This window comes from Ranitomeya imitator, chromosome 1 (genome assembly GCF_032444005.1).
Source record: "Ranitomeya imitator isolate aRanImi1 chromosome 1, aRanImi1.pri, whole genome shotgun sequence".
NCBI classification, from domain to species: Eukaryota; Metazoa; Chordata; class Amphibia; order Anura; family Dendrobatidae; genus Ranitomeya; species Ranitomeya imitator.
Genome location: NC_091282.1, coordinates 722820481 through 722836350, shown reverse-complemented (window position 1 = coordinate 722836350; position 15870 = coordinate 722820481). Strand labels below are relative to the sequence as shown.

Genomic DNA, 15870 nt, shown 5'->3' with positions numbered 1-15870 from the left:
GTAGAAAGGAGAAAAAACCGAGGCATACATACGATGAGGGGTGGCGGCACGGGCACAATATGTGCATTTTCTGACATAACAATGTAAGTTATATTCATTTCATATAAATTGAACTGGGTCTGAGCTATGGAATAGGTCTTTAAATGTTGTCATATGTATTTAGCGCATTTTTTCTGAAGCTCCTTTAACTATGGATACGTATTGTTGCCTCAAAAAGTGATCAATAGTTCTATTGAAGACTATTGATCTTCAGCACTTTGCACTTTTTTTGCGATTATTGTACATTTTTCCATAGCTTGTATTCCAGTTCTAAATTTTTCATGATCATTCCCCCCTTTTTTTCTTGTATAATTGTATTTGCTGATACTTCACATGTCCATGGACTGACATAGGTCCGCAGCAAAGTTTTGCATTTTATTACAATTATTATAGATTATGTGATCTATCATGGGGTAAACTGAATGTCATAATTACCGTATATCATAATACTTGTATATCTTGCATGCTATTTAGTAGTTTCATTTTCTATTCTTGCCCGTTTTGCTTGTTTTTAATTGAGTTTCCCATTGTATGGATTTAACCCATTGGTTCAGCAATTTTTGTAAGAGAATTTTTCTAATAAAAAAATTTTTTGGGACATTTTTTATCTTCTGTATGCCTCGGTTTTTCTCCTTTCTACATGGAGAATTTGTTGAAAATCGGTTGTTATTGAGGTTAGCATGTTCTAGTGTGGGATATTGGTTATTTATTTCTCCTTCTAATTCTGTAGATTTTGAATTTCTTTTATGTCATTTTTTTTCCATTGTATCTCAGAGTTCAGCACCCGGGTACAAATGATCAACTATAACTTTTAGTTTCAATAACTTTTTATTTTCAATAACATAGCAATTGAACAACAGATTCCCTTACAAGGGAGTTCAATAAGCTTAAATCTAAACAAAGAGGAAAAACCATACATATATTAACTCAAATTCGAACTCTGTGGGAAAACAATAGGAAGGAAACAGACTGTGGGGAGACAAAGACAAACATAGCAATTAATATTAACAAACGGATATCAAATCCGAAAAATATGGCGATCTGGTTTACCATATTAGGTGGAGTACCAGGTGTCGCCAAGTTCAGGCAGCATGTTGTAAACCCGACATTTAGGCCCTTGATAGAAAGATAGGTGCAAAGAGGAGGGAAGAGAGAAAGAGTGAAGGGGGAAAAAAAAAAGGGGGGGGAGGAAGGAAGAGAGGGGAAAAAAAGGGGGGAAGGAAGGAAGGAGGGGAGGAAGGGAGAGGGGGGGAAAGGTGGGGGGAGAGGGGGGGAAAGGTGGGGGGAGAGGGGAGGAAGGGAGAGGGGGGATGGGATAGGGAAGGAGAGGGGGGGAAGGGGAAAAGAGGGGGGGAAGGGGGGAACTGCAGAATGGGAATTGTTGGGGAGAGAAGGGAGAGCAGGGGGGAATCAGAGAGCGGTAGGGTAGGGAAGAAATAGGGTTGATTAAAGATGTAGGAATCTGATGGACCTCTTGCGTTAAAGCCAGAATAGTTTATCTATGTAAACGATCAGTATACAATTACTAATTCTGGAGGGCTAAAAGGAGAGACGGCAAGGAACTATCATCCCCTTCCCCCCCAACTCCAGGAGCATTCAGGGTGAACAATAACAACCCACTTCGCCTCCCAGGAAACAAGGCAGATGATCTTGTAAGTTAGACACATCAAACGATCCGTGCGTTTTGGCTCCTCGTTCTGGGGGTGTTCTGCCATTCTTTTGATGGTCTTGGTTTTCTCTGTGGCATGGCTGAAGTCTCTATGGAGATCGGGATCCCAGCTTTAATCATGGCCTGTTTCCCTTCTTCTAGTGTACGGCAAGTGTATAGTTGAGAGTTGTATGTAAAGATGAGGGCGAAGGGGACGCTCCATCTGTATTTAATCTGTGCCGTCTGCAAAGCTGTTGTTACTGGTTTGAGGGATCTCCTCCTGGCGAGTGTGGTTGACGCGATATCCGCATAGATTTGTACTGAAGATGGCAGTCCCGGCAGATCAGGATTATCTCGTGCAGCATTCAGGATCAACTATAACTTTTAACAATTTTGGTCACTGTTAAAATGTTTGGTAAGTTAGGCCTCTTTCACACTTCAGTTATTTGGCGTCAGTCTAAAACCGCCATTTTCCTCAAATAACGGATCCGTCATTTTTTTTGACGGATCCGTTATTTTCCCATAGACTTGCATTAGTGACGGATTGTGACGGATGGTCGTCCGTTCCATCCGCCATGCGACGGATCCGTCGACATTTGGCGGACGTTTTCTGAAAATAGACGGACATTGGAACGTTTTTTGTCAACGCCGAAATGGCGGATCGCGACGGATCCGTCGCGTCCGCCATTCCATAGAATGGGCGCCTATGGGTGACGGATCCGCCGCAACCGTTTTTTCGGCGGATCCGTCGCCCCAATCCGTTTTTTCAATTGCGCATGCTCCAAAAAGTAGATACTTCTCCCAGACAACCCCCAAGTAACGGATCCGTCAAAAAAACGGATCCGTTAGAACCGTTTTCGCAACAATTGTGACGGATCCGTCAATCCGTCACTATGTCGGTAGTGACTGACGCCAAAAGACTGAAGTGTGAAAGAGGCCTAAGTAAGAAGTTTTAGATGGAAGGAAATATGACTGTAGGATCGTCTACACATGGTTTGTTTTTAGTCGGTTACTTTTGTGATGTGTGGAGTCTCTAGTAACTGCAGGCCCAAAGTGTTCTGCTTCAAAGCCTATAAAAAAGCATGGCCATCATCTCCCACAAGTTTAAACGTCTCCTGATGCACATATTAGTCTGTTATTCTCAGTAACCATCCCCATTTTTATGCTCTACAATTTTGCTTTTGGAGTTTTGATTTCTCTTCATCAGCATTCTGCCAGCACTATTTGTTTGAGAACTGCCTGTCTTCTCACTTCTCAGCATGCATCCTGCCATTGTCTAATAGCTTGTCTGTAGTGATGAGCGAACGTGTTTTCCAAGCATCTTGGGCGTGCTCGAATAATAGGATTGAGTCCCTTCGGCCGTTAGACAGTCACAACACATGTGGAGATTGCTTAACAGCCATAAAACAAGCAGCCGCAGGAACTTGAACATATTACCTCTCGTGTCTCCCCTTTTCCTCATAGTTTGTAAGCTTGCGAGCAGGGCCCTCATTCCTCCTGGTATCTGTTTTGAACTGTATTTCTGTTATGCTGTAATGTCTATTGTCTGTACAAGTCCCCTCTATAATTTGTAAAGCGCTGCGGAATATGTTGGCGCTATATAAATAAAAATTATTATTATTATTATTATTATTAGAGCACGCCCAAGATACTCGGATAACACGTGATCCGTGCACGTTCTCTCGGTCTGTGTTCTGCTTCTCTTCTATTATAACGAAGTACGGCCCCCACTAATCCTTCTACTGGAGATGGATAACACTTTACAACAGGCAGTCAGACATAATAGACACCTAGTGGTCATGAGAGGTATAGCAAGGTTTTTTTTTTTGTTGGTTTTTTTTTTTTTTTATTTATTTCTTTTGGGCTGATTAATTAGAAACGTTCGGACAAACCACACTTTACTATTAATTGTCTTTGTAAAATGTCAGTAAATGGTAAGCAGCTTGCAGTAATTTTGTAACTGAGGGTAAGGAGCTAGCTGTTACACAGCCGGACTCCGCACCGAGAAGGCAAACCTGGTTTAATAGTATGAAAATGACAAAAATTTATTAATCAGAACATGAAAAATATTTTAGATCCATTAAAAGTGCTCGAATGATAAAACTTCAACATATGCCATGTCAGAAGTGAGAAAAATGGCCCGGTACTGAACTGGTTAAGTCATGTACAGATTAGCTGTCAAATGAGATTGTTATTTGCCAGGAAGGATGTGAAGATAAACTTTTTTTAATTTGAAATAGGCCTCACTTGTGATATTACAACAGCTGAAAAAATACCCACAAATTATTGGCCTTTAATAACAGTTGTGAGACTAGTCACTGGATTAAGAAGAAGTAAAAAAGACCTCTATGATGAACTGATTGGTTGACTCCAAGGGCTCCTACTCACTTGCGCGAGACTCGGATGAGTCTCGCACGGCGATACCCCGGCACTGCACCTTGTACAGAGTAGCGGAGTGTTCGGCTGCATGTATTGCTATGCGGCCGCACGCTCCGATCTGAGTGCCGGGTGCAGAGTCGGGCTTTAACATGCGAGACTTTTCCGAGTTGCTCACAAGTGAGTAGGAGCCCTAAAGGACATCTGTTACCAGGTTTTTGCTACCCTGTTTGAGAGCAAAAGCCTAAAGAGATGAGCTGGAATATGTTAGTGTGCATGCAGCGTGTAGGTGCATGTTCACTCTGGCTACTAAACAGACAAAACTGAAGATAAAAACAAAATAAGCAAATACCCAGCAATAACTAGCAATACTGCATGCAAATAATATAGGGTCCTTAGCATAATTGTGAGAGCAGCATAGTGTAGGGGCAGAGACCCTGATTCCAGCTATGTCCCTTAGTGGGCTGTTTGCTGTCATTTTGATAAAATCCCTTTTATCTTCAGCAGATCTAGCAGTTTCTTAATGCTGAGCTGTATATAACCCCACCCACACAACTGTTTGGCAGCTTTCTGTGTCCACTGTGTGTATGTGAAGAGGTAGATTTGTGGATGTAATCCGTGCTGCCGGTTTAAAATGCAGGACCAAAGATATCCAAATGAAGGAAAGTGGTTTTTATTTCAACGCGTTTCAAAGTTCGTGACTTCTTCCTCAGTAATACAACCACATGATACATGTGGTTGTGTTCCTGAGGAAAAAGTCACTTGAACTTCGAAACGCTTTGAAATAAAAATCACTTTCCTTCATTTGGATATCTTTGGTCCTGCATTTTAATCGGCAGCGCAGATTACATATACAAACCTACTTTTTCACAACTGATACGGTCGCCTAAAGACCCGTGGATCTGCTGCAGCTGATATTCTCAAAGAGATCTATAAGTCATTACATTAGATCTATCAGGCTAGCTCAATTTCAATGGAACGCTTATTTTGTCCATTGGATAACACCCTATGTGCGCTTATTTCTTCTACAGTTACGTTCTACACTGTGCATAGACAGAAAGCTGCCAATCAGTGGTGTGGTGGGATTATGCAGAGCTCATGAATATGGAGGACTACATAACTGCAGGTTCACGAGTTCTCTAGTGATAAAATCACTGTTTTATCATCCGGAGATTATCAAAACTACATCAGCTAAATAAGTGACACATGACAGGAATCAGGGTCTCTGTCTACATTATGCTGCTCTCAAATTAAGTGGCAAAAACTTGGTGACAGATTTAGGCTTAACAGACAAATGAACAGCAGAAATGTAGGCCATCAGAAAGGGATCAGAGACTCTTCATTCTTAATTCTTTGTTCTTCTTCATTCATTTTTTAAAATGCAGGAGAAACAAAGGATGACACCAGAAAAGATAGTGGCAATACATGTAAGCAGAGAAACACCCATCACTACTTCTGCTTCATTCATCCATGGACCCCGAAGAGAAGAAACCTGCCAAATATTCCTTTTTTTTGCTCTTTTCAGCAATCTTGGGGCGTTTGTCTGATGAAAACACAAAGTAGCTGTACATTGTAAAAAGGCGATAAAGGGCATAAATAAACAGAGCTGTTCAGAATGATGTTGACTCCAAGGTGGAGCTTCAGTACAATCCTGCTCACTTGTTGGTTCCCCGTGCACAGTCCATCCGTGTTCTGGAATTGTTTGATGTGTTTGAGTACAAGGAAATCCGTGTTACTTGTGTGTGAAAAGGGAATGGAGCCAATTCAGGAAATATCAGAGGTTCCTGTTGTGGAGAGGAGCACTCATCTCGTCAGTCATCTGTGCTTCATTTCTCTGTAGCTTTGTACCCCCATGAATCATTTTCTGGTCACATACGGGTAGGACACTATTTAGCACACAGCCATAATGCTGTGTATAAGTTTAGATTTTATACTATATTTGGGCTTGAAGCTGTTTTTGCTCCACATTGTAGAGGTTTATGGCTTTGGGGAAAAATGCATCGTTTTTGAGCATTGCTGAATTACCGAGTTAGGCTACTTTCACACTTGCGTTAACTGCAAACCGTCACAAAAACGTCTTTTTGCTGAAAAAACGGATGCGTCAAAAAAGTGCAAAATGTATGCAACGCATACAGCATTTCGACGGATCCGTCTATTTGGGGATGTCTGGCCAATTAGCTAAAAAAATCCTGTTTCTGAGCATGCTCAGTAGAAAAAAAGTATTGCAGCGCTGCATTGCGTCGTACGACGTGTCTCGACGCATCCGTCGCTCATAGACTTTCATTGTAGCCAAAGACGCATGCCGATGGATGCGCCGAGACACGTTTTTTTGTCGGAGCCAAAAAACGTTGCAATCTACGTTTTTCCAGACGACGTGTTGCCTAATTTCGACGCATCCGTCGAAAGACGTATACCGACGTATGCAAATCCGTCGCAATGCGTCGCTAATACAAGTCTATGGGGAAAAATCGCATCCAGCAAAATATTTTGCTGGATGCGTTTTTTCTGCAAAACGACGCATTTTAACGTATTGCAGTTAACGCTAGTGTGAAAGTAGCCTTAACTGTGGAGACATCTTTTATAATTAATTTATATTTCCAGTGACTTTCCGCAATATGTTACAGGAAATTCAAAGAAAAGAGAACTTTTTACAGTAAGTCTTCTGCAACTCTGACACTCCGTTGGATTATCCAGCAGCGTCCAAAAGGTGCATTTTCACTAAAGCCATAATCTTAAAGTTTTAGGGATGTACAGTGGGTACAGAAAGTATTCATACGCCTTTACATTTTTCACTTTTATTTCATTGTAGGCATTTGGTAAATTCAACAAAGTTAATTTTTTTCACATTAATGTACTCTCGGCACCCCATCTTGACTGCAAAAAAAACCCAGAAATGTAGTAATTTTTACAAATGTATTAAAAAAAGAAAAACTTAAATATCACATGGTTATAAGTATTCAGACCCTTTGCTCATTATTGAGTAGAAGCACCCTTTTGATCTAGTACAGCAATGAGTCTTCTTGGGAATGATGCAACAAGTTTTTCACACCTGGATTTGGGGATCCTCAGCCATTCTTCCTTGCAGATCCTCCCCAGTTCTATCAGGTTGGATGGTGAACGTTGGTGGACAACCATTTTTCAGGTCTCTCCAGAGATGCTCAATTGGGTTTAGGTCAGGGCTCTGGCTGGGCCAGTCAAGAATGGTCACAGAGTTGTTCTGAAGCCACTCCTTTGTTATTTTAGCTGTGTGCTTCGGGTCATTGTCTTGTTGGAAGGTGAACCTTCGGGTAAAGTCCATCGTCAGTGCAAAGTGAGAGATATGGTTTGGCTGGGTGAGAGGTGCCAGACCCTGGGGGTACCCTTTCTCCTTGCGGAGAGTGACCTGTCAAGCCTGACATGCCAATTTGAGGAGACTTTTAAGCCCTGCAAATTGAGGTTTTGGCTCTTATCTTAAGTCATGTAGCAAGACAATAAACATGGAAGAGCGCAGCATGAGAAGCAGCAGGTGGTTTGATTGGGATATTGCAATGGAAGGTGGGGGGAATAGCCTCTCACCTGGAAGGGTTGTGAACCCCTGCACAACTCCGGTAGCAGACCTTTACTCGGACTCCCATGACAGCACGACGAGAGAGGGGATCCGCCCATTAGGAACAGGAAACCTACAGATACAAAAGGGCGGTACCTCTCCCTTGCCTCAATTGCCGTTCTCAGCTAGAGACAGCCACATCCAAACTTGAGCATCTGGGGTGGATCGTAAATTACGAAAAATCTTGTTTACAGCCCCAGAAAATACAAAGATTTTTGGGACTATTGTTAAACTCAGAATCCCAACAGTGTTGTCTTCCACCCGACAAGTTGTTACATATCCAGCAACAGGTGTCTAGGGCAATTGATAAGCCATCCATGACCCTTAGGCTTCTTTCACACTAGCGTCGGGCCGAGGTTACCGACGCTAGCGTTGCCTCCGCCGCACAACGGGTGCAGCGGATGCTGCTTTTCAGCGCATCCGCTGCCCCATTGTGAGGTGCGGGGAGGTGGGGGAGGAGTTCCGGCCGCGCATGCGCGGTCGGAAAAGACGGTCCGTCGGCTGCAAAAAATGTTACATGGAACGTTTTTTGCGGCCGACGGTCGGCCGAAAAACGGCGCAACCGTCGCGCGACGGTTGCGACGTGTGGCAATCCGTCGCAATGCGTCGCGTAATGTTAGTCAATGGAGAAAAAACGCATCCTGCAAACACTTTTGCAGGATGCGTTTTTTCTGCAAAACGACGCATTGTGACGGATTGCAGTTAACGCTAGTGTGAAAGTAGCCTTAGACAGGCTATGTCACTATTGGGTTCTTTAACCTCTTGCATTCCCGCCGTCCGTTGGGCCCAGTTCCACACCAGACCGTTACAATCTGAGGTGCTGGTTAATGATAGAATCTTACAGGGGTCCCTGCAGAATCAGATTACCTTAGGTCCAAAAGCACTCACATCTCTTAGGTGGTGGCTAGACGGTGAAAACTTATCGGCGGGAGTTCCCTGGGTGTCACAGGTAACACGTGTTGTAACAACGGATGCTAGCCCTTCGGGTTGGGGAGCACACATGGATTTTGAAAGGGCGTTGCTAAAAAGCAAAGGGTTCTCCCCGAGTCTAATTGAGACCCTTATGAAAAGTAGAAAGCAAATAACCACAACAATTTACGCTAGAACCTGGCGGAAATTTCTGGCCTCTTCTGATTTTAATTTAGAAGAGGGATTACCTATAAAACAAATCTTAGAATTTCTGCAAAAAGGCTTAGAGCTAGATCTATCCACTAGTACTCGAAGGGTACAGGTCTCGGCCCTAGGGGCTCTATTTTCATGTAACATCGCCAATAATTATTGGATCTCGAGGTTCATTAAAGCATCTATTAGATCTAGACCCATACATAAAGATAGATCTATGCCTTGGGATCTCAACCTAGTACTGTCAGCATTTACTAGAGAGCCGTTTGAACCTTTACAATCAGCTTCAATTAAGGCCCTATCTCTTAAGACAGCTTTTCTTGTGGCAATTACATCTGCCCGAAGAGTTGGGGACATACAAGCACTCTCCAGGGTATCCCTTTATACAGAGTTTCTACCAGACAGAGTAATCCTCAGACCGGACCCAGCCTATTTACCAAAAGTGTCATCACGGTTTCACAGGACACAGGAGATAGTTTTACCATCCTTCCTTCCCAATCCCTCCAACCCTAAAGAAGAATTACTCCATACATTAGATGTTAGGAGATGCCTGCTAGAATACATCTCTATTACTGACACATGGAAGAAAGATGATGCGTTGTTCTTATCTTTCCAAAACCCTAGAAAGGGACTTAGGGTATCAAAGTACACACTAGCAAAGTGGATTAGGGAGGCTATCTCTTTGGCTTACACTGCAGGTGGAGGTCCGGCTCCGCAGAATCTGAGGGCGCATTCCACCAGGGCCATGGCTACATCCTGGGCGGAAAAGTCTGGAGTATCAATCGACCAGATATGTAAGGCGGCCACATGGTCATCCCCGTCCACCTTCTTTAAGCACTATAGGTTGGATTTGGGGGCTTCCTCTGATCTCACATTCGGGTTAAGGGTGCTACAGGCCATAGTCCCTCCCTAAGGAAGCTTACATCTCTGTAATTCTCTCGTCGTGCTGTCATGGGAGTCCGAGTAAAGCATTAAGCTACTTACTGGTAGCGGCATTTCTCGGAGGCCCATGACGGCACCCTTAGTTCCCTCCCTATTCACTGGGGGTTGCACTTCCTATAAATGTATATATTTCACAATACGATACCAGTCCCAATAGATGTCTGATATTTTGTATATAATCTGTATATAGTGTATATTTTTGTGTACCACTAACCGCGGTAGTCCTCTCAAGACTCTGAAATACAACTGAGGCAAGGGAGAGGTACCGCCCTTTTGTATCTGTAGGTTTCCTGTTCCTAATGGGCGGATCCCCTCTCTCGTCGTGCTGTCATGGGCCTCCGAGAAATGCCGCTACCAGTAAGTAGCTTAATGCTTTCCGTTTAATCCTGCTCTGTTGCTCCGGGACTGCTCTTGTGCTGTGCTTCCTGGTCTGGTCACGTGGACCCAAGATCCAGTCATGTGATGCCACTTCACAGGATGTGACTTCACTTCAGGTCCTGTTGACTGGAGATGAACTCTATGGCCCCATGCTGCTCCAGCCACAATCACTCAAGGGGAATGTGAACTTTTTTTTTTTTAAAATGTGGTCAATTTAACAAGCGCTATGGCTATAGAGCACACTGCAATAGATTGGTGGTGAACAAACCTTTTATTGAACCGCTATTGTGGTTCAGTAAAAGATTTGTTCACTACCAATCTATTGTAGTGTGCTCTATAGCCATAGCGCTCCTTAAGTTGACCACATTTTTTCCAAAAAAAAGTTATGTGGCAAGGCTCGTTAGAGGGTCGATATTGACTTTTAGGATTGCTACTTCCAATTGGTGGCACTAGCGTTCATGTCCTCTTCTTCTCTAAAGAGAGAATTTGCAAAAAAATCCAGAGGCATGGTTTACTTCTTGCTCCTTATTCAAGACAGTCCCTGACCAAGCCGGAGCGCCCGCCAGGGCCGTGGGGATACTTGGTACCGGGCCGGTTTTTAAAGGGGACGTGACACAGTAGCAATGACCCGGTCCGTGGCCCTGGGTGTCCAATAAAAGGGAATTAAAGTTTATCGGATAAATGTTTGTGACGCCACCTGTGGTACTTGGCAAATGTGAGGTGTTAGCCGACGCTGCTTGAAGAGACTGCTGGGGCTGATGGTGATGCAGCAGAGATGGTACAGCTCTCCACAGGCAAACCTTTGGTCCCAGGGCACTTTGGTGAAATTGTGTGATGATGGATGTTGTAGTAGCTGTGGTGCAGGGTGGATGGCGCAGTAAACAAGTGTGAGGACACAACGTGGTGCATTTTTCAATGCTTTACTCAGTTCTTAGTTGCCCCAGCTGGGGTGTTGTGACCTCCAAGTTTGTGGTCCAGCCAGCTCTCAAGCGATTTGGGTGCACTTTCCAGAACCCTCTTTCTTATGTTCCTTTCTCTGGCCATCTCTCTGCGCTGGCTTCGCCTCTCCTGCCCTGCCACACAGTGTCCCAAGCCAGCAGCCTCGTATCTTGTCGGGCGGTGTGCACTGATTCCCCTTTGATCCAATATGGCGGCCTTTTCAGCAAATGTGTGCAGATGTGGCTGTGGCACACACAGATACTGCAGCCTCTGGTTAGCTACCTGAGTCCTTCGTTTCTCCACTAGAATGGGGCCGGTCCCCTTGCCTGCGACCTGGGCCCTCCACTTCTGGAGCAAGCCCCACGGGTAGTTTGGTCGCTACCTGTACCTCTGGGACCCCTTCTGTCTCTTCTTTCTTTAGCTTCTTTCCTTCAGCTCCCTCTCTCTCTGGGAACTCCTTTCAGTCTGTTTGTCTTTCTGTCTCACAGGACCTGCAGACCCTCATGTCTCCTCTGCTCCCCTGCTCTCACAATCTCTTTCTAGTCCCCTCTGACAGTGAGCTCCTTCTTAGCACATCTTCCTTCTTCTCTGTCCTCTCACAATCTGACTTGCTTTCCCTCCTAATTAGTTCCTCCCCTACTCTGCCTACCCCACCCACTCCTCCAACATCCTTTCCTATCAGCCTGAGATAAGACTTTCCTTCTTTAGGGTACGTCAAGGTGCCCTGACTGAATTGACTAGTGTTGGATGGAGGTGTAGGATTCTGTGCTGTGCCACCTCCATACCTGAGAGCGGAATACCACACCTCTGGGTAAGGTGCAGTACTCTCTAGCGACTGGACCCTCAGGGGCGCCACAAAGCCGTCTCTCTGCTGTCACAGATCACATACCTCCCAACCGTCCCGGATCCAGCAGGACTGTCCTGATTTTGACAGTCAGCCCCGCGATCCCGGTCGGGACATTACTGTCCCGCACTGGTTGGGAGGTGTGTGATATCACCCGGTCAGCTCCCTGAGTTCCTGCACCCGCAGAGCAGCAGGACCTGTGATGAGGTCACATGATGGGAGGAGTCAGGGGTCACATGATCAGGAGGACCTCCGTGTACAGGACTCTGCTGGTTGCCATGGCACCGGACGAGGGTAAGTGTATGTGTGAGGTCAGGAGGTGTTTACAGTGTGGATGTAGGAGAGCCGTGTGTGTACGAGGAGTATGGATCGGAGCAGCGTGTGAAAGGTGTATGGAGCGGAGGCGTGTGTGTAAGAGGTGTACAGAGCCATGTGTACGGAGCACAGCCGCGTGTGTACGAGGTGTATGGACTGGAGCAGCGTGTGAAAGGTGGATGGAGCAGTGTCGTGTGTGTAAGAGGTGGACGGAGCAGTGTGTACGAGGTGTATGGAGCACAGCTGCGTGTGTACGAGGTGTACGGAGCGGAGAAGCATGTGAAACCTGTATGGAGCAGAGTCATGTGTGTACGATGTGTACGGAGCGGAGCCACGTGTGTACGAGGTGTATGGAGTGGAGCCGTGTGTGTACGAGGTGTACAGAGCAGAGCCACGTGTGTATGAGGTGTGCGGCGCAGAGCCATGTGTGTACAAGGTATACGGAGCGGAGCAGCGTGTGCAATGTGTATGGAGCAGAGCAGTGTGTGTACGAGGTGTACGGAGTGGTGCCGTGTGTGTACGAGATGTATGGAGAGGAGCCGTATGTGTATGAGGTGTACGGAGTGGAGCAGTGTGTGTGCAAGGTATACGGAGTAGTGCTGTGTGTGTACGAGATGTATGGAGAGGAGCCGTATGTGTATGAGGTGTACAGAGCAGAGCCGTGTGTATGCAAGGTATACGGAGCGGAGCAGCGTGTGCAATGTGTATGGAGCGGAGCCGAGTGTATGAGGTGTACGGAGTGGAGCCGAGTGTGTATGAGGTGTACGGAGAGGAGCCGCATGTGCAAGGTGTATGGAGAGCAGTCGTGTGTGTACGAGGTGTACGGAGTGGAGCCATGTGTTTACGAGGTGTACGTAGTGGAGCCGTGTGTGTACGAGATGTACGGCGCTGAGCCGTGTGTGAACGAGATGTACGGAGCTGAGCCGTGTGTGTACGAGGTGTGCAATGTGTATGGAGCGGAGCCGAGTTTACGAGGTGTATGGAGTGGTGCCGTGTGTGTGAGGTGTATGGGGAGGAGCCGTGTGTGTATGAGGTGTACTGAGCGGAGCCGTGTGTGTACGAGGTGTACGGAGCGGAGCCGCATGTGCAAGGTGTATGGAGTGGAGTCGTGTGTGTACGAGGTATATGGAGCAGAGTCGCATGTGTATGAGGTGTACGAAGCAGACGCTAGCTGAGTCGGATCGGAGCAGATATTGCTCCTCGCTCTGACACTGACTGGCACAGGAGACACGGAGAGGTCTTTATCAGTTGCGTATCACAGCTGCAGCAACGTGAGCAGTCAGCGGCGCAGCTGGATGACACCATTTAGCGCCATGGGAGTGGAAGCTGCCGGCTGCTGCGAGGGTGTGCGGTGAAAGGTGTGTGTAGTGATGGAGAAGGCAATGATGGGGGTTGGGTTAACCATGTGTGGCCATTATACTGTACCCAGCATCGTATGTGGCCATTATACAGTATGCAGCATCATGTGTGGCCAATATACAGTACGAAGCATCATGTGGGGCTATTATACAGTATGGAGCACAATGTGGCCATTATACAGTATGGAGCATCACGTGGGGCCAATACACTGTACGCAGCATCATTTGGGGCCATTATACAGTATGGTGCATCGTGTGGCCATTATACACTATGCAGCATCATGTGAGCCCATTATACTGTATGGAGCATCACGTGGGGCCAGTACACTGTACGCAGCATCATTTGGGGCCATTATACAGTATGCAACATCATGTGGGCCCATTATACTGTACTAGCTATTGAACCCGTTCTACGCCCGGGTGGCGAGCATTTATATTGGTATATGGTCTCCATCCTGGTATGTGCTGCTCCATCCTGCGCCCCCATCCTGTCATGTGCTGCTCCCATCCTGCGCCCCCGTTCTGTCATGTGCTGCTCCCATCCTGCGCCTCCATTCTGTCATTTGCTGCTCCCATCCTGTCATTTGCTGCTCCCATCCTGCGCCCGTTCTGTCATTTGCTGCTCCCATCCTGCGTCCCCGTTCTGTCATTTGCTGCTGCCATCCTGCGCCCGTTCTGTCATGTGCTGCTGCCATCCTGCGCCCGTTCTGTCATGTGCTGCTGCCATCCTGCGCCCGTTCTGTCATGTGCTGCTGCCATCCTGCGCCCGTTCTGTCATGTGCTGCTGCCATCCTGCGCCCGTTCTGTCATGTGCTGCTGCCATCCTGCGCCCGTTCTGTCATGTGCTGCTGCCATCCTGCGCCCGTTCTGTCATGTGCTGCTGCCATCCTGCGCCCGTTCTGTCATGTGCTGCTGCCATCCTGCGCCCGTTCTGTCATGTGCTGCTGCCATCCTGCGCCCGTTCTGTCATGTGCTGCGGCCATCCTGCGCCCGTTCTGTCATGTGCTGCGGCCATCCTGCGCCCGTTCTGTCTTGTGCTGCGGCCATCCTGCGCCCGTTCTGTCATGTGCTGCGGCCATGCTGCGCCCGTTCTGTCATGTGCTGCTGCCATCCTGCGCCCGTTCTGTCATGTGCTGCTCCCATCCTGCGCCACCATTGTATTATATGCCCCCCGCTCCAGTGTGTATGCCCTCGAATGCTGCTGCCATATAAAAAAAAAAAAAATACCATACTCACCTATCGTCCGGCTCCACTGCAGGTATGTCTTCAAGAAAATGGCGCCGGAAAGCGGGGACTGCGCAGGCGCTGATTCCGGCAGCAGGAATCGGCGCCTGCGCAGTCCGCGCTTTCCGGCGCCATTTTCTTGAAGACACACCTGCAGTGGAGCCGGAGTGTGTCTTCAAGAAAATGGCGCCGGAAAGCGCGGACTGCGCAGGCGCCGATTCCGGCAGCAGGAATCGGCGCCTGCGCAGTCCGCGCCCTCCGAAGCCGGGAGCAGAGGAGCCGGGAGACGGAGCCGCAAGCAGCGCTGGAATCGGGAAAGGTGAGTATACTTACCCTCCCTCCTGGCGGTCCCTGACTCTCCGGTGGAGATCACGGTATGCGTTCAGTGCTTACGCATACCGCGATCTCCCGGGAGCGTCGCTCTGTGAGGCCCAGACTGCGCCGGCGCTTGCGCAGTCTATAGAGGCTTCGGACAGAGTGACGCTCCCAGCGTTATATTATAGATGGAGCATCATGTGGGGCCATTATACAGTATGCAACATCATGTGGGCCCATTATACTGTATGGAGCATCATGTGTGGCCATTATACAGTATGCAACATCATGTTGGCCCATTATACTGTATGGAGCATCACGTGGGGCCATTACACTGTACGCAGCATCATTTGGGGCCATTATACAGTATGGAGTGTCATGTGTGGCCATTATATAGTATGGAGCATCACGTGGGGCCATTACACTGTATGCAGCATAATTTGGGGCCATTATACAGTATGGAGCGTCATGTGTGGCCATTGTACAGTATGGAGCATCACGTGGGGCCAGTACACTGTAAGCATCATCATTTGGGGCTATTATACAGTATGGAGCATCATGTGGGGCCATTATACAGTATGGAGCATCATGTGTGGCCATTATACAGTATGGAGCATCATGTGTGGTCATTATACAGTATGGAGCATCATGTGTGGCCATTATACAGTATGGAGCACTGTGTGGCCATTTTTTTTGGTTTAGAATTATTGTTTACGAAACATTGAGATCAGAAGTGCTAAATGGGTGTGGTTGGGGTGTGACTAGTTGTGAAATGGGTGTGGTC

The 15870-nt window shown here is 47.0% G+C and overlaps 1 protein-coding gene across 2 annotated transcripts in view; it reads left to right on the top strand.

The window, feature by feature from the left end:
* Positions 1 to 15870, top strand: part of STXBP6 (syntaxin binding protein 6) — a 141297-nt gene that overhangs the window by 87782 nt on the left and 37645 nt on the right. Inside the window, exon 1 of one of the 2 annotated variants that reach the window (XM_069732518.1) lies at positions 9787 to 10070. The exons of the other annotated variant lie outside the window; for it this stretch is intronic. Within the exon in view, the coding sequence (XP_069588619.1) occupies positions 10013 to 10070 (58 nt within the window). The 5' untranslated portion in view covers positions 9787 to 10012. Of the gene's footprint in view, positions 1 to 9786; positions 10071 to 15870 lie in introns of those variants that run through there. 2 annotated transcript variants of the gene reach the window in all.